The sequence below is a fragment of the Mobula birostris genome, assembly GCF_030028105.1.
Source record: "Mobula birostris isolate sMobBir1 chromosome 8 unlocalized genomic scaffold, sMobBir1.hap1 SUPER_8_unloc_1, whole genome shotgun sequence".
Taxonomy (NCBI): domain Eukaryota; kingdom Metazoa; phylum Chordata; class Chondrichthyes; order Myliobatiformes; family Myliobatidae; genus Mobula; species Mobula birostris.
In genome coordinates, this window is record NW_027274036.1 from 538,282 (window position 1) to 562,133 (window position 23,852).

At 44.8% G+C, this 23,852-nt stretch overlaps 1 protein-coding gene across 1 annotated transcript in view; it reads left to right on the top strand.

The window, feature by feature from the left end:
• The window catches only part of LOC140191991 (uncharacterized), a 76,356-nt gene extending 55,125 nt beyond the window's left edge, over positions 1 to 21,231 (top strand). The window contains exons 9-10 of the mRNA XM_072249904.1: positions 5,259 to 5,373; positions 18,703 to 21,231. Coding sequence (XP_072106005.1) covers positions 5,259 to 5,373; positions 18,703 to 18,813 — 226 coding nt within the window. The 3' untranslated portion in view covers positions 18,814 to 21,231. The remainder of the gene's footprint in view (positions 1 to 5,258; positions 5,374 to 18,702) is intronic.
• The last annotated feature ends 2,621 nt before the right edge of the window (positions 21,232 to 23,852 follow it).

The following is a 23,852-nucleotide window of genomic DNA, read 5'->3' on the forward strand; positions in this document are numbered from 1 at the left end:
TGCTCCCTATAACACACTGGGCTCTGATTCCCATGATCCCTATAACACACTAGGCCCTGCTTCCCGTGTCCCTATAACACACTAGGCTCTGATTCCCGTGCTCCCTATAACACACTGGGCTCGGATTCCCATGATCCCTATAACACACTAGGCCCTGATTCCCGTGTCCCTATAACACACTACGCTCCGATTCCCGTGTCCCTATAACACACTGGGCCCTGATACCCGTGTCCCTATAACACACTGGGCTCCGATTCCCATGATCCTTATAACACACTGGGCCCTGATTTCCATGTGCCGTATAACACACTGGGCCCTGATTCCTGTGTGCCTATAACATACTGGACCCCGATTCCCATGATCCCTATAACACACTAGGCCCTGATTCCTGTGTCCCTATAACACACTAGGCCCTGCTTCCCGTGTCCCTATAACACACTAGGCTCTGATTCCCGTGCTCCCTATAACACACTGGGCTCTGATTCTCATGATCCCTATAACACACTAGGCCCTGATTCCCGTGTCCCTATAACACACTGGGCTCCGATTCCCGTGTCCCTATAACACACTGGGCCCTGATACCCGTGTCCCTATAACACACTGGGCTCCGATTCCCATGATCCTTATAATACACTGGGCCCTGATTTCCATGTGCCGTATAACACACTGGGCCCTGATTCCTGTGTGCCTATAACATACTGGACCCCGATTCCCATGTCCCTATAACACACTAGGCCCTGATTCCCCTGTTCCCCATAACACACTAGGCCCTGATTCTCATTATCCCTATAACACACTGGGCCCTGATTCCCGTGTGCCCTGTAACACACTGGACCCTGATTTCCATGTCCCTATAACACGCTGGGCCCTGATTCCCACATGCCTCTAACACATTGGGCCCTAATTCCTATGTCCCTATAACACACTGGGCTCCGATTCCCGTGATCCTTATAACACACTGGGCCCTGATTCCCATGTGCCTATAGCACACTGGCCCTGATTCCTGTGTCCCAATAACACACTGGGCCCTGATTCCCGTGTCCCTATAACACACTGGGCCCTGATTCCCATGATCCCTATAACACACTGGTCACTGATTCCCGTGTCCCTATAACACACTAGGCTCTGATTCCTGTGTCTTATAACACACTGGGCTCTGATTTCCATGATCCCTATAACACACTAGGCCCTGCTTCCCATGTCCCTATAACACACTAGGCTCTGATTCCCGTGCTCCCTATAACACACTGGGCTCTGATTCCCATGATCCCTATAACACACTGGGCTCTGATTTCCATGATCCCTATAACACACTAGGCCCCGATTCCCGTGTCCCTATAACACACTAGCCTCTGATTCCCGTGTCCCTATAACACACTGGGCTCTGATTCCCATGATCCCTATAACACACTAGGCCCTGATTCCCATGTCCCTATAACACACTAGCCTCTGATTCCCGTGTCCCTATAACACACTAGGCTCTGATTCCCGTGTCCCTATAACACACTGGGCTCTGATTTCCATGATCCCTATAACACACTAGGCCCTGATTCCCATGTCCCTATAACACACTACGCTCTGATTCCCGTGTCCCTGTAACACACTGGTCCCTGATTTCCATGATCCCTATAACACATTAGGCCCTGATTCCCGTGTCCCTATAACACACTACGCTCTGATTCCCGTGTCCCTGTAACACACTGGTCCCTGATTCCTGTGTCCCTATAACACACTAGCCTCTGATTCCCGTGTCCCTATAACACACTAGGCTCTGATTCCTGTGTCCCTATAACACACTAGGCCCTGATTCCCGTGTCCCTATAACACACTACGCTCTGATTCCCGTGTTCCTATAACACACCGGGCCCTGATACCCGTGTCCCTATAAAACACTGGGCTCCGATTCCCATGATCCCTATAACACACTAGGCCCTGATTCCTGTGTCCCTATAACACACTAGGCCCTGCTTCCCGTGTCCCTATAACTCACTGGACCCGGATTCCTATGTGCTTATAACACTCTGGGCCCAGTGAAATTGGTGTTGATGTTGAAAAAGGAAGTGTTGGTTATCTTATCTTCGAGAACAACAATCAACTATGAGTTAGTCTGAGCATTGGTAAGTAGACTTTAATCCCTGTAAGTGCTAGATGAACAATTTCTGGGAGTTGTAATGAGGAAAGGACATACGCCTCTGCATATGTAGTTGAACAGATGGACCTTGGTGTACAGGTCCATACTAAACCAAATTAGCAAACTCATGAATGACAGCATCATCGGGGGCAGAGTGGACAGTGAGGAAGGCTATCAAAGCTTGCAGCAGGATCTGAACCAACTGGAAAAATGGGCTGAAAAGTGGCAGATGGAATTTAATACAGACACGTGTGAGGTGTACTTCAGGAGGACCAAATGGGGTAGGACATACACAGAGTTTAGTATTAGAATGGTAGGATATGGAAATATAGATCTATAATTTCCTGAAAGTGGCCTCACAAATAGACAGGGTCATAAAAAGAGTATTAAGCATATTGGCATTCATAAATTAAAGCATTGAGTACAGACATTGAGCTGTTATGGTGGAAGTTGTGTAAAACTCCAAACAGCAGCCCTAGATGAACAATGACACCCACAATCTGCTGAGAGTCAGATCAGAGGCATTAATGTGAAGAAAGTTGCATGATGTCTAGGTACAATCTTTGGAAAGCCATCTCATGGGTAAAGTGGCAATTCCAGACTAAACTTCAATCAATGAATGATACTTGATACCTGGGGCAGAGCTTGAATGCTATCACACCTTGCACGGTGAAATCAAGCAGAGCTTCACTTCCAGATAAGCTCAATGCATTCAGTGTCCCCTTTGACTGTCAGAACATGAAGGAACCTTCAGGAACCGCCCCCCGCATCCCCCCCCCCCCATGAGGTCAACATGAGACCATCCTTCAGAAGGGTGAACCCACAGAAGGTATCCATCAGATTGGCCAGCTGGCCGAGTACTAACATCCTGTTCTTATCAACCGCCTGGAGTGTTCACTGAGATCTTTAACCTCTTTCTTCAGCAGTCTGAGGTATGCAGGCTTCGATTATACCAGTGCCTAAGAAGAAGGTCATAAATTGCCAAAATTATTATCGTCCAGTAGCACTTACATCCACAGTGATTAAGTGTTTTGAGAGGTTGGTGATGAAACATATTAACTCCTGCCTGAGAAGAGACTTGCATTCACTCCCCACTGGCACAACAGGCCCACAGCAGATGCTATTTCATTGGTTCCTCACTTAACTATGGAAAATCTGGAGAGCAAAGATGCCTACATCAGGATGCTCTTGATCGACTACAACTTGGCGTTCAATCCCAACTTGGTATCTTCCCCTCAAAACTAATCAAAAATCTCCAAGCCCTTGGCCTCAATTGTTGGGAAATTGCTGGAAAAAATTCTCAGGGATATGATATATGAGCATTTGGAAACCCATGGCCTAATTAGGGAGAGCAACATGGCTTTGTGCAGGGCAGGTCGTGTCTTACCAACTTGACTGAATTTTTTGACAAGGTGACGAGAGAGCTTTATGAAGTAGGGCAATGGATGTTGTCTACATGAAATTTAGCAAGGCATTTATCAAAGTCCCTCATGGGAGGCTAATCCAGAAGATTAAGATGCGTGTGGTCAGCGGTGAATTGGCTGTTTGGATTCAGAACTGGCTTGCACATAGAACGCAGAGGGTTGAAGTTGAAGGGAATTACTCGAGCTGGAGATCTGTGATTGGTGGTGTTCCGCAGGGATCTGTACTGGGACCTCTGCTGTTTGCGATGTATATAAATGACCTGGATGAAAATGTAGATGGGTGGGTTAGTAAGTTTTCTGATGATACCAAAATTAGTGGAGTTGTGGACAGTGTAAAAGACTTGACAAAGAATACAGCGCGATATAGATCAGTTGCAGAAATGGGTAGAGAAATAACGGATGAAGTTTTACCCAAATAAATGTGAAGTGTTGCACCTTGCTAGTACAATTATAAGGAGCCAGTATACTGTTAAGGGCAAGATCCTTCTCAGTGTTGCTAAGCAGAGAGATCTTGGAATCCAAGCTCATAATTCCTTAAAAGTGGCTACACAGGTCTATATGATGGCTAAGAAGGCTTATGGAATGCTTGCTTTTATTAGTCGAGAAATTGAGTTCAAAAGTCAAGATCATAACGTTATTTGTTGCAACTTTATTTTTTGGTTGTCCGCATTTTCCGACGATGATGTAAACCTATATGGGAGGAGTTATATAGTGAAAAAGCCATTGCACTGGGAAATTCCACTCTGTCGGCCTCAAAAATCATGATCCAATGAGACAAAAAGTCATCTTGACTGGAGATTTCATGAGCTCCAGTGAATAGCCATTACGCCTTCTGTGCCTTGTCATGCCCTTTGCTCTCCATGGAGTGTTGCAGCATCACTTTCTTGGTCATTGGACCTTGTAGCTGATCTCATTCGCCCAGCCTCTGGAATTGCCTTCGCATGCTGGGGTAGCCATATCCCTATCTCACCGGGGGTGGAGGTTCCCAGCTACCCTCAACTGGTTTCGCCCACTTGTCTAAGCAGTGTACCATAATAAATCTCTGCAACATTATAAACATTTTAGCATATTGCAACATTATATAGGCCACATCTGGATTATTGCATATAGTTCTGGCCACCCGACTATTGGAAGGATATTGAGGCTTTGGAGAGGGTGCAGAAGAGTTTTACCAGGATGCTGGCAGCACAAGAAGATAAAATACTGATATAGCATATGGGAAGCTGGTCACAGTTAGCTGGACATAGAATATACAACTTAGAGTAAAACTTTATAAAGCTTTGTTTAGGCACAGCTGGACTATTAACTGCTGATCTGGTTGACCTTCTATAGGAAGGGTATTTTCACCAGAGAGGTTGCAGGGGCAATTCACCATCCTGTTACCTGGGATAAAACATTTTAGTGATGATGGGCAGGCTTTGTTTTCATTGGAGCAGAGAACAATAAGAAATGACCTGATAGAGGTATATAAAATCTTAAGTAATTTCAATCAGGGTGAATTGTGAGTAACATTTCCCTGGGGCAAAGAACATTTTGAAAACTCCTGATTCTGTTAAAGAGGGCTGCATTTACATCCTTTACATTTCCTCATTACCAGATCTTCAAAAGGTTTTTGAAATTGAATGCAGGAGCCTCTCCAAAAGCAATCAGTGACATTTCTGTAAACACAGAACTATGTTTCATCTTTGAACTATTCTTTTCAGACCTGTTGGAAATAGAGGAAAACCAGAGGACAAATCTGAAACGGTGTTGGTGAGAGAGAGGCTGAAGATGGAGGAACATTATTACACGAACTGTGCACAGCCTGAACTGACCCAGGTGACAAATGTTTTCCTGAGTGATGTTTTAGCCATACTTATTCCTTGTTGGCAGAGCATGAAACTCTGTTTCAGATTAGGCAAGCGATTGTACCACCCCCCCTCTCTCTCCCTTATGATTCAGTTTCAGAGACTTCAGGAGGCTACATGTGAGCCTGGCACTTTCTGAAGAGTTGAAAGGAATATCCTATTTCATTACTATTCCTTCACAACCTCATGACAGCATAAAACCCTGCCAAACCCTGCGACAGCTTTCCTGAAGTTTAATCACCATTGCAGGAAACACAGTGCCAGTTTGTGGTCTGTGACAAGCAATGTGACAATGACCCAGGTCACCTGTTGATAGAGCTGTCAGCTGAGGGATTAACTTTGGCCCAAAGACACTGGGAGAATTCACCTTTCTTTCTCTCTAACAGAAACATTGAGAATTTTTCTAGTCCTGGGGTGTGGGGGGAGAGGGGATGGTAGGGATTCAGTGTACTGACCTGCTGAAAGATGGGAACAACCTTGTGTAGCACCCACTTGGTACTGCTGATTGTACCCTTGATCGATCGGGTCACACTCATAGAAACATAGAAAACCTACAGCACAATTTAGGTCCTTCAGTCTACAAAGCTGTGCCGAACATGTACTTACCTGAGAAATTACCTAGGGTTACCCATAGCCCTCTATTTTTCTGAGCTCCATATACCTGCCCAGCAGTCTCTTGAAAGAACCTGTCATATCCGCCTCCACCACCGTCGCCGGCAGCCCAGTGCAGACACTTACCACGCTCTGCGTAAAAAACTTACCCCTGACATCTCCTCTGTACCTACTTCCAAGCACCTTAAAACGGTGTCTTCTCGTGTTAGCCCTTTCAGCCCTGGGAAAAGGCCTCTGACTATCCACACGATCAATGCCTCTCATCTTCTTGTACACCTGTATCAGGTCACCTCTCATACTGTGTCGCGCCAAGGAGAAAAAGCCAAGTTCACTCAACCTGTTCTCATAAGGCATGCTCCCCAATCCAGGCAACGCCTTTGTAAGTCTCCTCTGCACCCTTTCTATGGTTTCTACATCCTTCCTATAATTAAGCAACCAGAACTGAGCACAGTACTCCAAGTGGAGTCTGACCAGGGTCCTCTATAGCTGCAACATTACCTCTCGGCTCCTAAACTCAGTCCCATGATTGATGAAGGCCAATGCACCATATGCTTTCTTAACCACAGTCAACCTGCGCAGCAGCCTTGAGTATCCTATGGACTCGGACCCCAAGGTCCCACTGATCTTCCACACTGCCAAGAGTCTTACCATTAATACTATATTCTGTCATCATATTTGACCTACCAAAATGAACCACCTCACACTTATCTCGGTTTAACTCCATCTGCCACTTCTCAGCCCATTTTTGCATCCAACCTAATGTCCCACTGTAACCTCTGACAGCCCTCCACACTATCTACAATACCTCCAACCTTTGTGTCATCAGCAAAGTTACTAACCCATCCCTCCACTTCTTCATCCAGGTCATTTATAAAAATCACAAAGAGTTGGGGTCCCAGAACAGAATCCTGAGGCACAACCTCCATGCAGAATATGATCGGTATACAACCACTCTTTGCCTTCTATGGGCAAGCCAGTTCTAGATCCACAAAGCAATGTCCCCTGGGATCCCATGCCTCCTTACTTTCTCAATAGGCCTTGCACGGGGTACCTTGTCATATGCCTTGCTGAAATCCATATAAACTACATCTACTGCTCTACTTTCATCAATGTGTTCAGTCACATCCTCAAAAAATTCAATCAGGCTCGTAAGGCACGACCTGCTTTTGACAATTCCTAATCATATTATGCCTAAGGCATGCTGACTATTCCTAATCATATTATGCCACTCAATCACAGAGTCATTAAAAAATTTGCAACACAGGAGGCAGTTATGTAAAGAACAAAAGGATGACAGGAGTGAAGGTAGGACCGATTAGAGATAAAGGTGGGAAGATGTGCCTGGAGGCTGTGGAAGTGAGCGAGGTCCTCAATGAATACTTCTTTTCGGTATTCACCAGTGAGAGGGAACTTGACGACAGTGAGGACAATATGAGTGAGGTTGATGTCCTGAGCATATTGATATTAAGAGAAAGGAGGTGTTGGAGTTGTTAAAATACATTAGGACGGATAAGTCCCTGGGGCCTGACGGAATATTCCGCAGGCTGCTCCACGAGGCAAGGGAAGAGATTGCTGAACCTCTGGCTAAGATCTTTATGTCCTCATTGTCCACAGGTATGGTACCGAAGCACTGGAGGGAGGCAAATATTGTCCCTTTTTTCAAAAAAGCTAGTAGGGATAGTCTGGGTAATTATAGACCAGTGAGTCTTACGTGTGTGGTGGGAAAGCTGTTGGAAAAGATTCTTAGGGATAGGATCTGTGGGCACTTAGAGAATCATGGTCTGATCAGGGACAGTCAGCATGGCTTTGTGAAGGGCAGATCGTGTCTAACAAGCCTGATAGAGTTCTTTGAGGAGGTGACCAGGCATATAGATAAGGGTAGTGCAGTGGATGTGATCTACATGGATTTTAGTCAGGCATTTGACAAGGTTCCACATGACAGGCTTATTCAGAAAGTCAGAAGGTATATGATCCAGGGAAGTTTGGCCAGATGGATTCAGAATTGGCTTGAATGCAGAAGGCAGAGGGTCGCGGTGGAGGGAGTATATTCGGATTGGAGGGCTGTGACTAGTGGTGTCCCACAAGGGTCGGTTCTGGGACCTCTACTTTTCGTGATTTTTATTAAAGACCTGGATGTGGGGGTAGAAGGGTGGGTTGGCAAGCTTGCAGACGACACAAAGGCTGGTGGTGTTGTATATGGTGTAGAGGGTTGTCGAAGATTGTAGAGAGACATTGATAGGATGCAGAAGTGGGCTGAGAAGTGGCAGATGGAGTTCAACTTGGAGAAGTGTGAGGTGGTACACTTTGGAAGGACAAACTCCAAGGAAGAGTACAAAGTAAATGGCAGGATGCTTGTAGTGTGGAGGAGCAGAGGGATCTGGCGGTACATGTCCACAGATCCCTGAAAGTTGCCTCACAGGTAGATAGGGTAGTTAAGAAAGCTTATGGGGTGTTAGCTTTCATAAGTCGAGGGATGGAGTTTAAGAGTCACAAGGTAATGATGCGGCTCTATAAAACTCTGGTTAGACCACACTTGGAGTACTGTGTCCAGTTCTGGTCACCTCACTATAGGAAGGATGTGGAAACATTGGAAAAGGTACAGAAGAGATTTACCAGGATGATGCCTGGTTTAGAGAGTATGGATTATGACCAGAGATTAAGGGAGTTGGGGTTTTACTCTTTGGAGAGAAGGAGGATGAAAGTAGACATGATAGAGGTATACAAGATATTAAGAGGAATAGATAGAGCAGACAGCCTGCGCCTCTTCCCCAGGGCACCACTGCTCAATACAAGAGGACATTGCTTTAAGGTAAGGGGTGGGAAGTTCAAGGGGGATATTAGAGGAAGGTTTTTTTACTCAGAGAGTGGTTGGTGCGTGGAATGCACTGCCTGAGTCAGTGGTGGAGGCAGATACACTCGTGAAATTTAAGAGACTGCTAGATAGGTATATGGAGGAATTTAAGGTTGGGGGTTATATGGGAGGCAGGGTTTAAGGGTCGGCACAACATTGTAGGCCGAAGGGCTTGTACTGTGCTGTACTATTCTATGTTCTAAGTTCTAATTCAGCCTATTGATTTTGTGCTGCTTTCAACTTGGTTCCACTTCCGGCAGCTGTAGCTTCAAAATCAAGTTCTTTGTCAGATGCACAAATCCATGTGTGCACGTGTGCAATGCAAAATGTGCCTGCAGCAGCATCAGGGGCACACTGCATCATTCACAAGCACGCATCCCAATACTGTGTAAATATGTTGAGGGTTTTCAAAGAAATAAAGATTAGTTTTATTTGTCACATGTACATTGAAGCATACAGTGAAATGTGCTGTTTGTTCAATGACCAACACAGTCCAAGAATGTGCAGGGGCAGCCCACAAGTGTTGCCATGCTGCTGGCATCAACATAGCATGCCTATAACTTACTAACCCTAACCCTAACCAAGTCTTTGGAAGATGAGAGGAAAGCAAATCACCTGTGCAGTAATAAGGAGAATGTACAAACTCTTTACAGAGAGCAGACCCTGCTAAGTGATCACTGGGGATGTAATGCTGCCTCCAACCTTCCCCTTTGGTGAATCCCAGACCCCATCTAAACTGTGCCAAAATTGTCTTGGTATAAAGGACGTGATCTTGTGCTGAAAATTCTGGATTAAGACTCAAAACCACAATTAACTGTTTAACAGATCATTGTCTGTCATTGTCAGACTGAAATCACCTTGCCCAGTTTACTAATCAATGATATCATCTGCAGTAGCGTGTTCTGTCAGGAACCCTTATTGTGTTTGGTGGCCTTACAGGGGCTGCAAAGGAATTGTTTTCTGGCCTATCCCTTGTCATGGGCAGCCCTTGCATAAACTGTTCACTAGCACTAGCGGTAATAGAGGCATTTAGCGTGTCTTTCAAAGAAAACACCAACCGATAAATGGCAAAGTTTTGTAGGCTGCCAGAGAGAGCAGCGTTTACAAACTTTGGCTCAAGGCTTTAGTGAAGAAGCACAGGCGAGTAGCCGGTAAAACTTTTGTAGTGGTTGAATAAATAAGTCGTCAAATTACAACTAATTAAATAAAGTAGGGAAGATGCAGGATCAGGCGATGTGCTGTAGCTGCATGATATGAGAGCTGGTGGACCCCATTGTGTTTCCTGGTGATCACATCTGCAGCAAGTGTTGGCTGCTCGAGGAACTCAGGCTCAAAGTTGATGACGCAGTGCTTCAAACACTACAGCACATCAGGGAGGAGAGAGTTACCTGGATTCTCTGTTTCAGGAGGTAGTCAACATCCATTAAATTAGCTGCCTCAAATTCAGTCAGTGGTCAGGGACAAGAGGATGTAACTGTGAGTGAGGTGGGTAGTGGGATCCAAGAGACAGTGCAGGAGGAGCCTCAACCCTTGAGCTTGTCCAACAGGTCTGAGATTTTTGCTTCCTGTGTGGATGGGAGTGGGGGCTGTAGGTAGGATGAGCAACCTAACTGTGGCACCATAGTTCAGGGAGCCATTCAAGAGGGGGGAGAGAAAAGAAATGTAGTGGTAATTAGGAATAGTATAGTCAGGGGAATGAATAGAGTTCTGTGTCACGGAGATAGAACATCCCTAAGGCTGCGTTGCCTTCCTGGTGCCCAGGTTCAGGACATCTTATCTGATTTGCATAGAAATTTACAGTTGGAGGGGAAAGATCCATTTGCCGTGGTCCACGTGGGTACCAACAACATAGGTAGAATGAGGACAAAGGTTCTGCTGAGGGAATATGAGCAGCCAGGGACTAACTTAAAAAGTAGGACCAAAAATATGGAAATCTCTCGATTACTACCTGAGCCACGGGCAAATTGGCATAGTGTCAAGAAGATTAAAGAGTTAAATGTGTGGCTGAAGGATTGGTGTGGGAGAAATGGGTTTGAATTGATGGGAAACTGGTACTGGTATTGGGGAAGGAGGGAATTGTTCCTTTGGGACAGGCTCCACTTGAACCTTGATGGCACCTGGATCCTGGCGATTGTGGATAGGGCTTTATAAATAGCATGGGGGTGGGTTCAAAAGATAGGTGAAGCTTGGATAAAGTAAAAGAGAAAAGCATGGATAAAGATGAAGTAAAAGCAAAAGTGAAAAAAGAGAAAAATAAGGGTGGAGTGCAGAAAAGTCAAGTGCATAACAGACAAAGATTACAAGGTTTCAAAGGCACGATGAGTGTAAGGGCACTTTATCTGAATGCCCATACTATTCGTAAGAAAGTCAGTGAGCTTGTGGCACAAATCAGTACAAAGGGGTGTGACTTAGTGGGCATTACAGAAATGTGGTTGCAGGATGGAGAGGATTAGGAATTAAATATCCAAAGGTATCAGGTAATACGGAAAGATAGGCAGGAAGGTAAGGTAGCACTCTTAATTAAGGATGAGATCAAGGCAATAGTGAGAGATGATATATGATCTAAGAGGCAGAAAGTTGAATCCATCTGAGTAGAGATTAGTAATAGTAAAGATAAAAAAAGTACTGGTGGGAGTTATTTATCGGCCACTGAATAACATTACAGTTATTCAGTGGATTTTCAAAAGGCTTTTGGCTTTTGGGTTTTCAAAAGGCTTTTGACAAGGTCCCACACAGGAGATTGGTGTGCAAGCTTAAAGCACACGGTATTGAGGGTAGGGTATTGATGTGGATAGAGAATTGGTTGGCAGACAGGAGCAAGGAGTGGGAATAAACGGGACCTTTTCAGAATGGCAGGCAGTGACTAGTGGGGTACCGCAAGGCTCAGTGCTGGGCCCCCAGTTGTTTACAATATATATTAATGACTTAGATGAGGGAATTAAATGCAGCATCTCCAAGTTTGCGGATGACATGAAGCTGGGCGGCAGTGAGGAGGATGCTAAGGATGCAGGGTGACTTGGATAGGTTAGGTGAGTGGGCAAATTCATGGTAGATGCAATTTAATGTGGATAAATGTGAGGTTACCCACTTTGGTGGCAAAAACAGGAAAACAGATTACTATCTGAATGGTTGCCGATTAGGAAAAGGGGAGGTGCAACGAGACCTGGGTGTCATTATACACCAGTCATTGAAAGTGGGCATACAGGTACAGCAGGCGGTGAAAAAGGCGAATGGAATGCTGGCATTTATAGCGAGAGGATTTGAGTACAGGAGCAGGGAGGTACTACTGCAGTTGTACAAGGCCTTGGTGAGACCACACCTGGAGTATTGTGTGCAGTTTTGGTCCCCTAATCTGAGGAAAGACATCCTTGCCATAGAGGGAGTACAAATAAGGTTCACCAGATTGAATCCTGGGATGGCAGGACTTTCATATGATGAAAGACTGGATCGACTAGGCTTATACTCATTGGAATTTAGAAGATTGAAGGGGGATCTTATTGAAACCTATAAAATCCTAAAGGGATTGGACAGGCTAGATGCAGGAAGATTGTTCCGGATTTTGGGGAAGTCCAGAACGAGCGGTCACAGTTTGAGGATAAAGGGGAAGCCTTTTAGGACTGAGATTAGGGAAAACTTCTTCACACAGGGAGTGGTGAATCTGTGGAATTCTCTGCCACAGGAAACAGTTGAAGCCAGTTCATTGGCGATATTTAAGAGGGAGTTAGATATGGCCCTTGTGGCTAAAGGGATCAGGGGGTATGGAGGGAAGACAGGTGCAGGGTTCTGAGTTGGATGATCAGCCATGATCATACTGAATGGCGGTGCAGGCTCGAAGGGCCGAATGGCCTACTCCTGCACCTATTTTCTATGTTTCTATGTTTCTATGCACTTTCTCAATCGAAAGAAACCAGTTAGCAGAACCATTTTTCAAAATGATCCAGAGGCGAGCGGGGTAAATTAGTGAAGGTTTACAGTCTTCGTTACATAACTCCGCCGTGACCTTTTTATACTTAAAGCATTCATTTAATACCTCAGGCAAATAATCTTCGGCCAGCCTTATCTTATAATCTTGAAAGTTAATCATACCTAACCGACGAGATTGGCGAATTATAGTAACCCCTGTTTGGAAGTCATGCAAAGCAATTATCACAGGTCGAGGTTTTTGTTGAGAAGAGAGTCTAAACACTGGGGCTTGGTGTGCCCAGTCTATTCTTGGCGGAGTATCCAAAACATCAGAAAACAAACGAGCCCACAGCTTTGCAAAAAATTCTGAAGGTCGATTGCCTTCAACCAACTCAGGAAAACCCAAAATTTGTATATTGTTCCTTCTTGATCTATTCTCCAAGGTGACAATCTTTTGTCTTAAAGATTCAACGTTTTTCAATTGTTTATCTCCGAACTTTTCCAACTCATCTGTCTTAGTAACCAGTCTCGTTAAAGTGTCTTCATGTTCTTGAATCTGAGTAGTATGTTCCTGTAAAGTTTTTTGAATAGTCTGTAGCAGAATCTCCATTCATTTAAGCTCTGTGGTAATTTTTAAACACACATCTGAAAGTTGTTCAGACGTTCTGCTCTGAGGTTTCCGAACTAGCTCCGCGATAGCTTCCATAGTCACAGAAGCATCCTCTTCTTTTTTAGCAGTTTTAGCATGAGGCATCATAATACTCCAAGAGTAAGTTTTCAAAGCAGATTGGATTCAGTAATTTAAAAAGAATGGAGCCATTCGAGAAACACATCTACTCCATGCAATGCCAGTGGGAGGAGAGTCAGTAAAAGTTTTTATAATTATATAAAATGGAAAAAGATGATCAAAGTGAATGTAGGTCCCTTGGAGGACGAGAAGGGGGAATGGATATGATATGGATGCAATGGGAGCAGAGGACGTTGATACAATAGTTATCACTAAAGAGGTAGTGCTGAGCAAACTTGTGTGCCTAAAGATAGACAAGTCCCCTGGTCCTGATGGAATGCATCCCAGGGCATGGATTCAGCAAAGGCAGGTCCTGTTTGACAAATTTACTGGAGTCCTTTGAGGATATAAACAGAGTGAATGGAGGGGAACAGTTATGGTAGGGTACAGGAACAGTGGTGTACAAAGGCTGCAATAAATTTTGTCAAGAATTAAAGAAAAGCTTGCGAAAGGTTCAGAGAGCGAGGTAAAGTTAGAGATCTAGAAGATTATAAGGCAAACAGGAAGGAAATTAGGAGATTAGGAAATTAGGAAATTAGGGGACCCAGAAGGGTCAATGAGAAGGTCTTGGCGGGCAGGATTAAAGAAAACCACAAGGCATTCTACAAGTATGTGAAGAGCAAGAGGATAAGACGTGAAAGAATAGGACCTATCGAGTATGACAGTGGGAAAGTGTGTATGGAACTGAAGGAAATAGCAGAGGTACTTAATGAATACTTTACTTTACTTCAGTATTCACTATGGAAAAGGATCTTGGTGATTGTAGTGATGACTTACAGCGGATTGAAAAGCTTGAGCATGTAGATATTAAGAAAGAGGATGTGCTGGAGCTTTTAGAAAGGATCAAGTTGGATAAGTCGCCAGGACCAGATGAGGTGTACCCTAGGCTACTGTGGGAAGCGAGGGAGGACAATGATCTTTGCATCATCAGTGGGGACGGGAGAGGTTCCGGAGCATTGGAGGGTTGCGGATGCTGTTCCCTTATTCCAGAAAGGGAGTAGTGATAGCCCAGGAAATTATAGGCCAGTGAGTCTTACTTCAGTGGTTGGTAAATTGATAGAGAAGATTCTGAGAGGCAGGATTTATGAACATTTGGAGAGGTAAAATATGATTAGGAATAGTCAGCAATGGCTTTGTCAAGGACAGGTCGTGCCTTATGAGCCTGATTGAATTTCTTGAGGATGTGACTAAACATATTGTTGAAGGAAGAACAGTAGATGTAGTGTATATGGATTTCAGCAAATACCCCATCCAAGGCTTATTGAGAAAGTAAGGAGACATGGGGACATTGCTTTGTGGATCCAGAACTGGCTTGCCCACAGAAGGCAAAGAGTGGTGGTAGTCATAGTCATAGTCATACTTTATTGATCCCGGGGGAAATTGGTTTTCATTACAGTTGCACCATAAATAATAAATAGTAATAGAACCATAAATAGTTAAATAGTAATATGTAAATTATGCCAGTAAATTTTGAAATAAATCCAGGACCAGCTTATCAGCTCAGGGTGTCTGACCCTCCAAGGAAGGAGTTGTAAAGTTTGATGGCCACAGGCAGGAATGACTTCCTATGACGTCTGTGCTGCATCTCGGAGGAATGAGTCTCTGGCTGAATGTACTCCTGTGTCCACCCAGTACATTATGTAGTGGATGGGAGACATTGACCAAGATGGCATGCAACTTAGACAGCATCCTCTTTTCAGACACCACCGTGAGATGGGTCATATTCTGCATGGAGGCCGGTGACCAGTGGTGTGCCTCAGGGATCTGTTCTGGGACCCCTTTTTATAAATGACCTGGATGAGGAAGTGGAGGGATGGGTTTGTAAATTTGCTGATGACACAAAGGTTGGGGGTGTTGTGGATAGTGTGGAGGGCTGTCAGAGGTTGCAGAGGGACATTGATAGGATGCAAAACTGGGCTGAGAAGTGACAGATAGAGTTCAACCCAGATAAGTGTGAAGTGGTTCATTTTAGTAGGTCAAGTATGATGGCAGAACTCTTGGCAGTGTGAAGGATCAGAGAGATCATGGGGTCCAAGTCCATAGGACGCTCAAAGCAGCTGCACAGGTTGACTCTGAGGTTAGAAAGATATACGGTGTATTGGTCTTCATCAATTGTGGAACTGAATTTAGTTGCTGAGAGGTAATTTTGCAGCTATATAGGGCTCTGGTCAGACCCCACTTGGAGTACTGTGCTCAGTTCTGGTCGCCTGACTATAGGAAGGATGTTGAAAGCATAAAAAGGGTGCAGAGGAGATTTACAAGGATGTTGCCTGGATTGGTGAGCATGCCTTATGAAAACAGGTTGAGTGAACTCAGCCTTTTCTCCTTGGAGCGACGGAGGATGAGAGGTGACCTGATAGAGGTGTACAAGATAATGAGAGGCATTGATCATGTGGATAGTCAGAAGCTTTTCCCCAGGGCTGAATTGGCTGCCACAAGAGGGCACAGGTTTAAGGTGCTGGGGAGTAGGTACAGAGGAGATGTCAGGGGTAAGTTTTTTTTATGCAGAGAGTGATGAGTGCATAGAATGGGCTGCCGGCAACAGTGGTGGAGGCAGATACGATAAGGTCTTTTAAGAGACTTTTGGATAGGTACATGGAGCTTAGAAAAATAGAGGGCTATGGGTAACCCTAGTAAATTCTAAGGTAGGGACATGTTCGGCACAACTTTGTTTCTATGTTTCTATAAATGATAAAAGATTGCAGCATGCTGCTGTGCAGAAGGACTTGGCGTGAAGGCTTGTACATGCATCACAAAAGGTTGGTTTGCAGGTGCAGCAGGCTATCAAGAAGGCAAAAGGAATGTTGGCTTTCACTGCTAGAGGGATTGAATTTAAGAGCAGGGAGGTTGTGCTGGAGTACTGCATACAGTTCTGGTATCATGTACTGGCTTTTGAGGTGGTGCAGAAGAGGTTCACCTAGTTGATTCCAGAGATGAGGGGTTAGACTATAAAGAGAGATTGAGTCACCTGTACTCGCTGGAATTAAGAAGAATTAGAGGAGATCTTGTATAAAACATGTCAAATTATGAAAGGGGTAGATAAGATAGAGGTAGGAAAGTTGTCTTCACTGGTATATGAGACTGCAACTAGGGGGCATAGCCTCAAGATTCTGGGGAGTAAATTTAGGATGGAGGTGAGGAGGATCTGCTTTTCCCAAAGAATGGTGACTCTATGGAAGTCTCTGCCGAAGGAAGCAGTGGAGGCTACCTCAGTAACTATATTTAAGACAAGGTTGGATAGGTTTTTGTGTTGTAGGGGATTTAATGGTTATGGAGAAAAGGCAAGTATATTGAGATGAGTCCATGGTCAGATCAGCCATGATCTTATTGAATGGCAGAGCAGGCTCGACGGGCCAGGTGGCCTATTCCTGTTCCTATTTCTTATGTTCTTATGTTATGTTGACTCAAAGAACCCAAGTCCTAGTCTGTCATGGTCCGGTCTGTGAAGTCCACATTCCGGTTCACGATCCAGTTCGTCGACTCAGTGCTCCGGGTCTTCCTGCAATCCCATGTTTTGATTGAGTTAAGCATAGGCACCTGATTCCCATCTTACGGCTTGGAATATAAGTAGCCTTGGGGTTGAGTGTGGGCTTCTGGTTTGTCTTGTCAGTCCCCCTTGGAGCAACCTGCTGATGGAAGGCTAGTGAAACCATTCGTGATCTCTAGGCCTGGTTGGAGGACCACTGCTTCATGGAGCCTTGTTACCACTTGTTGGAGTAGTCTTTGAGGTATGGATTCGGCTGTTTCCCAGGCCAGCTGAGTGGCCGTCAGCCATTCCGAGCTAGGCAGGGATCTGGCTGTTTCCGTAGCCAGTGGAGGTTGCTGGGTGTAACTGCGACTTGGAGCAACCCTGAAGCAGAGATGGAACTGTCTGTCATTCTTTGGTGTTTGTCCCTTCTTGTCCTCACCTCAGTTTGCCATTGCCCTGCCGGGGGGTTCTGTCTTGTCTTGTCCTCGCCTCTATGGGGTAGGTTAGGCCATTTTGCCATTGCCCTGCGGGGGGGACATGTCTTCTCTTGTCTTTGTCTCTGTTGGGTAAGTCCGGCCATTCTGCCGTTACTCAACAGGTGAACCTGTCCTATCTTGATGTGGAGAGGTTGAGTCCTGGTTTGTCTAAGTATAAGTCCCAGCTCTATGTCTATGTACTGTCCTGTCTCATGTTGGTGTCGTGTTAACGATGAGTCCCGGCTTTTCGAAGGACATGTCCCGGCTCTTCGAAGGACATGTCCCGGCTCTATGTTGGTGTTCAGTTTCTCAGCTCCAGCCTCCGAGTTATCAGCCTCCGCATTTCAAGACAAAGATCCCACAGCCAAGCTCCAAGAACCCAAGCCTCGAAGATCCCGCAGCCACGCTCCAAGAACCCAAGCCTCAAAGATCCTGCAGCCAAGCCTCAAGAACCCAAGCCTCAAAGATCCCGCAGCCAAGCTCCAAGAAACCAAGCCTCGAAGATCCTGCTGCCAAGCTCCAAGAACCCAAGCCTGGCGGATCCCACAGCCAAGCTCCAAGAACCCAAGCCTCGAGGATCCCAAGCCAAGCTCCAAGATCACTAGCCTTGAGGGTCCCAAGCCAAGCTCCAAGAACACTAGCCTCGAAGATTCCAAGCCAAGCTCCAAAAGCACAAGCCTCGAAGATCCCAAGCTCCAAGAACACAAGCCTGAAGTCCCCAGCCTCCAAGCTCATGACCTAAGGCCCCAGCCTGCAGCCAAGCTCAAGACCCAAGACCCCAGCCTGCAGCCAAGCTCAAGACCCAAGACCCCAGCCTCAAGCTTCAAGAGCAAAGACCCCAGTCTGTCTCCAAGCTCAGGCCTCTAAACCCAAGCCACGTCCTGTCCTGAAGCCATGTCATGTCAAGGCCTGGTTCTGGGGTCCGAGCCCAAGGCAAGACCCAGGTTCTGGGTCCTTGTAAGTCTCGGGCTTGGAGTCGAAGCCTTGTCTCCTTGTCTATTGTTTCTAGTCCAAGTCCTGCTTTCCCTAGCTGAAGTCTGCATTCTTGTCCCTGCTCCTGGTCTGAATCCTGTCCCGCCCCTACTCTAGTCAAGTCCTGTTCCTTGTACTTCAGTGTCTGTGTCTTGCATTTGGGTCTGTTCCCAATGCCCCATTGTGACATAGTCATGCTAATTGTACCCAACTCCTCTCTTTTGTTGCAGGAGAAGGCAAAGAAAGATCCAGAATACAAACTGAACTGGAATGAGAATGAAGATCACAATGTGTATGAAAACTTCCACTTTGATGAGGATTCGATATATGTGAACATGTAATTGTATCAAGATCAGGAAATGCGCTGGAGAGGAACAATTGAAATCCCACCTCTCCTTCTAAGAATCCACAAGAATTCATTTTCAAAAAATACTTCCAATCACACTGGAAAAGATGCTTTGAAAGATGTTTTGGAGCGATGAAATAATGAACATCATTCTTACTGCTTTTAATTCTTTCCTTCCTTTGCAGTCCTGGTGAAGGGTCCCAGCCCAAAACATCAACTGTTAATTTCTTTCCATAGATAGAAACATAGAAACATAGAAAATAGGTGCAGGAGTAGGCTATTCGGTCCTTCGAGCCTGCACCACCATTTATTATGATCATGGCTGATCATCCAACTCAGAACCCTGCACCAGCCTTCCCTCCATACCCTCTGATTCCCCTAGCCACAAGGGCCTTATCTAACTCCCTCTTAAATATAGCCAATGAACTGGCCTCAACTGTTTCCTGTGGCAGAGAATTCCACAGATTCACCACTCTCTGTGTGAAGAAGTTTTTCCTAATCTCCGTCCTAAAAGGCTTCCCCTTTATCCTCAAACTGTGATCCCTCGTTCTGGACTTCCCCAACATCGGGAACAATCTTCTTGCATCTAGCCTGTCCAATCCCTTTAGGATTTTATACGTTTCAATCAGATCCGCCCTCAATCTTCTAAATTCCAACGAGTACAAGCCCAGTTCATCCAGTCTTTCTTCATATGAAAGTCCTGCCATCCCAGGAATCAATCTGGTGAACCTTCTTTGTACTCCCTCTATGGCAAGGATGTCTTTCCTCAGATTAGGGGACCAAAACTGCACACAATACTCCAGGTGTGGTCTCACCAAGGCCTTGTACAGCTGCAGTAGTACCTCCCTGCCCCGTACTCGAATCCTCTCGCTATAAATGCCAGCATACTATTCGCCTTTTTCACCGCCTGCTGTACCTGCAAGCCCACTTTCAATGACTGGTGTATAATGACACCCAGGTCTTGTTGCACCTCCCCTTTTCCTAATCGGCCACCATTCAGATAATAATCTGTTTTCCTATTTTTGCCACCAAAGTGGATAACTTCACATTTATCCACATTAAATTGCATCTGCCATGAATTTGCCCACTCACCCAACCTATCCAAGTCACCCTGCATCCTCTTAGCATCCTCCTCACAGCTAACACTGCCGCCCAGCTTCGTGTCATCCGCAAACTTGGAGATGCTGCATTTAATTCCCTCATCCAAGTCATTAATATATATTGTAAACAACTGGGGTCCCAGCACTGAGCCTTGTGGTACCCCACTAGTCACTGCCTGTCACTCTGAAAAGGTCCCGTTTATTCCCACTCTTTGCTTCCTGTCTGCTAATCAATTCTCTATCCACATCAATACCTTACCCCCAATACCGTGTGCTTTAAGTTTGCACACTAATCTCCTGTGTGGGACCTTGTCAAAAGCCTTTTGAAAATCCAAATATACCACATCCACTGGTTCTCCCCTATCCACTCTACTAGTTACATCTTCAAAAAATTCTATGAGATTCGTCAGACATGATTTTCCTTTCACAAATCCATGTTGACTTTGTCCGATGATTTCACCGCTTTCCAAATATGCTGTTATCACATCTTTGATAACTGACTCCAGCAGTTTCCCCACCACTGACGTTAGGATAACTGGCCTATAATTCCCCGGTTTCTCTCTCCCTCCTTTTTTAAAAAGTGGGGTTACATTAGCCACCCTCCAATCCTCAGGAACTAGTCCAGAATCTAACGAGTTTTGAAAAATTATCACTAATGCATCCACTATTTCTTGGGCTACTTCCTTAAGCACTCTCGGATGCAGACCATCTGGCCCTGGGGATTTATCTGCCTTTAATCCCTTCAATTTACCCAACACCACTTCCCTACTAACATGTATTTCGCTCAGTTCCTCCATCTCACTGGACCCTCTGTCCCCTACTATTTCTGGAAGATTATTTATGTCCTCCTTGGTGAAGACAGAACCAAAGTAATTATTCAGTTGGTCTGCCATGTCCTTGCTCCCCATAATCAATTCACCTGTTTCTGTCTGTAGGGGACCTACATTTGTCTTTACCAGTCTTTTCCTTTTTACATATCTATAAAAGCTTTTACAGTCAGTTTTTATGTTCCCTGCCAGTTTTCTCTCATAATCTTTTTTCTCCTTCCTAATTAAGCCCTTTGCCCTCCTCTGCTGAACTCTGAATTTCTCCCAGTCCTCAGGTGAGCCACTTTTTCTGGTTAATTTGTATGCTTCTTCTTTGGAATTGATGCTATCCCTAATTTCTCTTGTCAGCCACGGGTGCACTACCTTCCTTGATTTATTCTTTTGCCAAACTGGGATGAACAATTGTTGTAGTTCATCCATGCAATCCTTAAATGCTTGCCATTGCATATCCACCGTCAATCCTTTAAGTGTCATTTGCCAGTCTATCTTAGCTAATTCACGTCTCATACCTTCAAAGTTACCCCTCTTTAAGTTCAGAACCTTTGTTTCTGAATTAACTATGTCACTCTCCATCTTAATGAAGAATTCCACCATATTATGGTCACTCTCACCCAAGGGGCCTTTCACGACAAGATTGCTAATTAACCCTTCCTCATTGCTCAAAACCCAGTCTAGAATAGCCTGCTCGCTAGTTGGTTCCTCGACATGTTGGTTCAAAAAACCATCCCGCATACATTCCAAGAAATCCTCTTCTTCAGCACCTTTACCAATTTGGTTCACCCAATCTACATGTAGATTGAAGTCACCCATTATAACTGCTGTTCCTTTATTGCACACATTTCTAATTTCCTGTTTAATACCATCTCCGACCTCACTACTACTGTTAGGTGGCCTGTACACAACTCCCACCAGCGTTTTCTGCCCCTTAGTGTTACGCAGCTCTACCGATATCGATTCCACATCTTCCCGGCTTATGTCCTTCCTTTCTATTGCGTTAATCTCATCTTTAACCAGCAACGCCACACCACCGCCTTTTCTTTCATGTCTATCCCTCCTGAATATTGAATATCCCTGAACGTTGAGCTCCCATCCTTGGTCACCCTGGAGCCATGTCTCTGTGATCCCAACTATATCATAATCATTAATAACAATCTGCACTTTCAATTCATCCACCTTGTTACAAATGCTCCTTACATTGACACACAAAGCCTTCAGGCGCTCTTTTACAACTCTCTTAGCCCTTATACAATTATGTTGAAAAGTGGCCCTTTTTGATGCTTGCCCTGGATTTGTCGGCCTGCCACTTTTACTTTTCTCCTTACTACTTTTTGCTTCTACCCTCACTTTACACCCCTCTGTCTCTTTGCACTGGTTCCCATCCCCCTGTTGTGAACTAACCTCCTCTCGCCTAGCCTCTTTAATTTGATTCCCACCCCCCAACCATTCTAGTTTAAAGTCACCTCAGTAGCCCTCGCTAATCTCCCTGCCAGGATATTGGTCCCCCTAGGATTCAAGTGTAACCCGTCCTTTTTGTACAGGTCACTTGCCTGCTGACCTGACCTGCTGAGTTCCTCCAACATTTTGTGTGTGTTGTTCTTTAATCCCACAAGAACTGCTTCAGGACAGTCCCTCTCCACTGGTGACATTATCTCCTCTCCAATTATTAATGTTCATCTATGTTCAATCCCTGGTGTGGGAGGGGCTTGAGTTCATTTAATTTTGTAATTCCAGTATGTGAATGTTTAAGATTATGGGTTCCATCAGGGTTGGGGAATAGATAAGTAGATGGTGGTTGGGGAATGACTGTGAAGGGGTGGAGGAGAAGACAATTAGACCTGGACGTTAACATAATTTCCTCACAGTTTGAAAGTCATGTAGTATTCTACTTGTGTTCATGCAACATTCTAATTTTATTTTGTCATTTATAATAAGAAAAATATGAAGTGGGAAACAAGGGAAATGAGAGTTGGGGTTTTTGGAGTTTCTTTGCAGACTGTCCTGAAGCACTGGAGATAGATCTGACAGCATTACTGTTCAAAGATGGGATCTGTTACAGAAATGTTCACATAGGCATTTTCTTTTATACATACGGATGGAGGACTTTGGGGTATCAAAGACAAGCTAATTTCATTAATCCATATGTGCACAGATACAATGAAAAACTTGCTTGCAGTAGTATCACAGGCAAATCACATAATAGACAGTGCCTATAAAAAGTATTCACCACCCCTCCCTCTGGATGTTTTCATGTTTTATTGTTTCACAGCATTGAATCACAGTGGATTTAACTTGGCTTTTTTGACACTGATCAACAGAAAAGGTCTCTTTCATGTCAAAGTGAAAACAGACCTCTACAAAGTGATCTAAATTAATTTCAAATATAAAACACAAAATAATTGATTGCATAAGTATTCACTCCCTTCAAGTCAGTATTTAGTAGATGCACCTTTGACAGCAATTACAGCCTTGAGTCTGTGTAAATAGATCTCCATCAGCTTTGCACATCTGGAAACTGCAATTTTTCCCCATTCTTCTACACAAAACTCCTCAAGCTCTCTCAGGTTGCACAGGGATCATGAGTGAACAGAGCTCTTCAAGTCCAGGAAGAATTTTTCATTTGGATTGAGGTATGGACTCTGATTTGCCCACTTCAGGACATTTTAACTTGTTTTTAAGCCATTCCTGTGTAGCTTTGGCTTTATGCTGTGGGTCATTGTCTTGCTGGAAAACAAATCTTCTCCCAAGTCACAGTTGTCTTGCAAATTGCATCAAGTTTTCCTCCAGGATTTCCCCGTATTTTGCTACATTCATTTTATCCTCTGTCTTCACAAGCCTTCCAGGGCCTGCTGCAGTGAAACATTCCCACAGCATGATGCAGCCACCACCATGCTTCACGGTAGGGATGGTTTGTTTTTGATGATATGCAGTGTTTGGGTAACACCAAACCTAGCTTTTAGTCTGATAGCCAAAAAAACTTAATTTTGGTTCCAGCTGACTTCCGAGTCTCCACAGGTCTTCTTTGGCCAAGGTTTCATGTGAGCTTTTTCCAACAATGGCTTTCTCTTTGCCACTCTCCCATAAGGCTACAACTGGTGAAGCACCCGTGC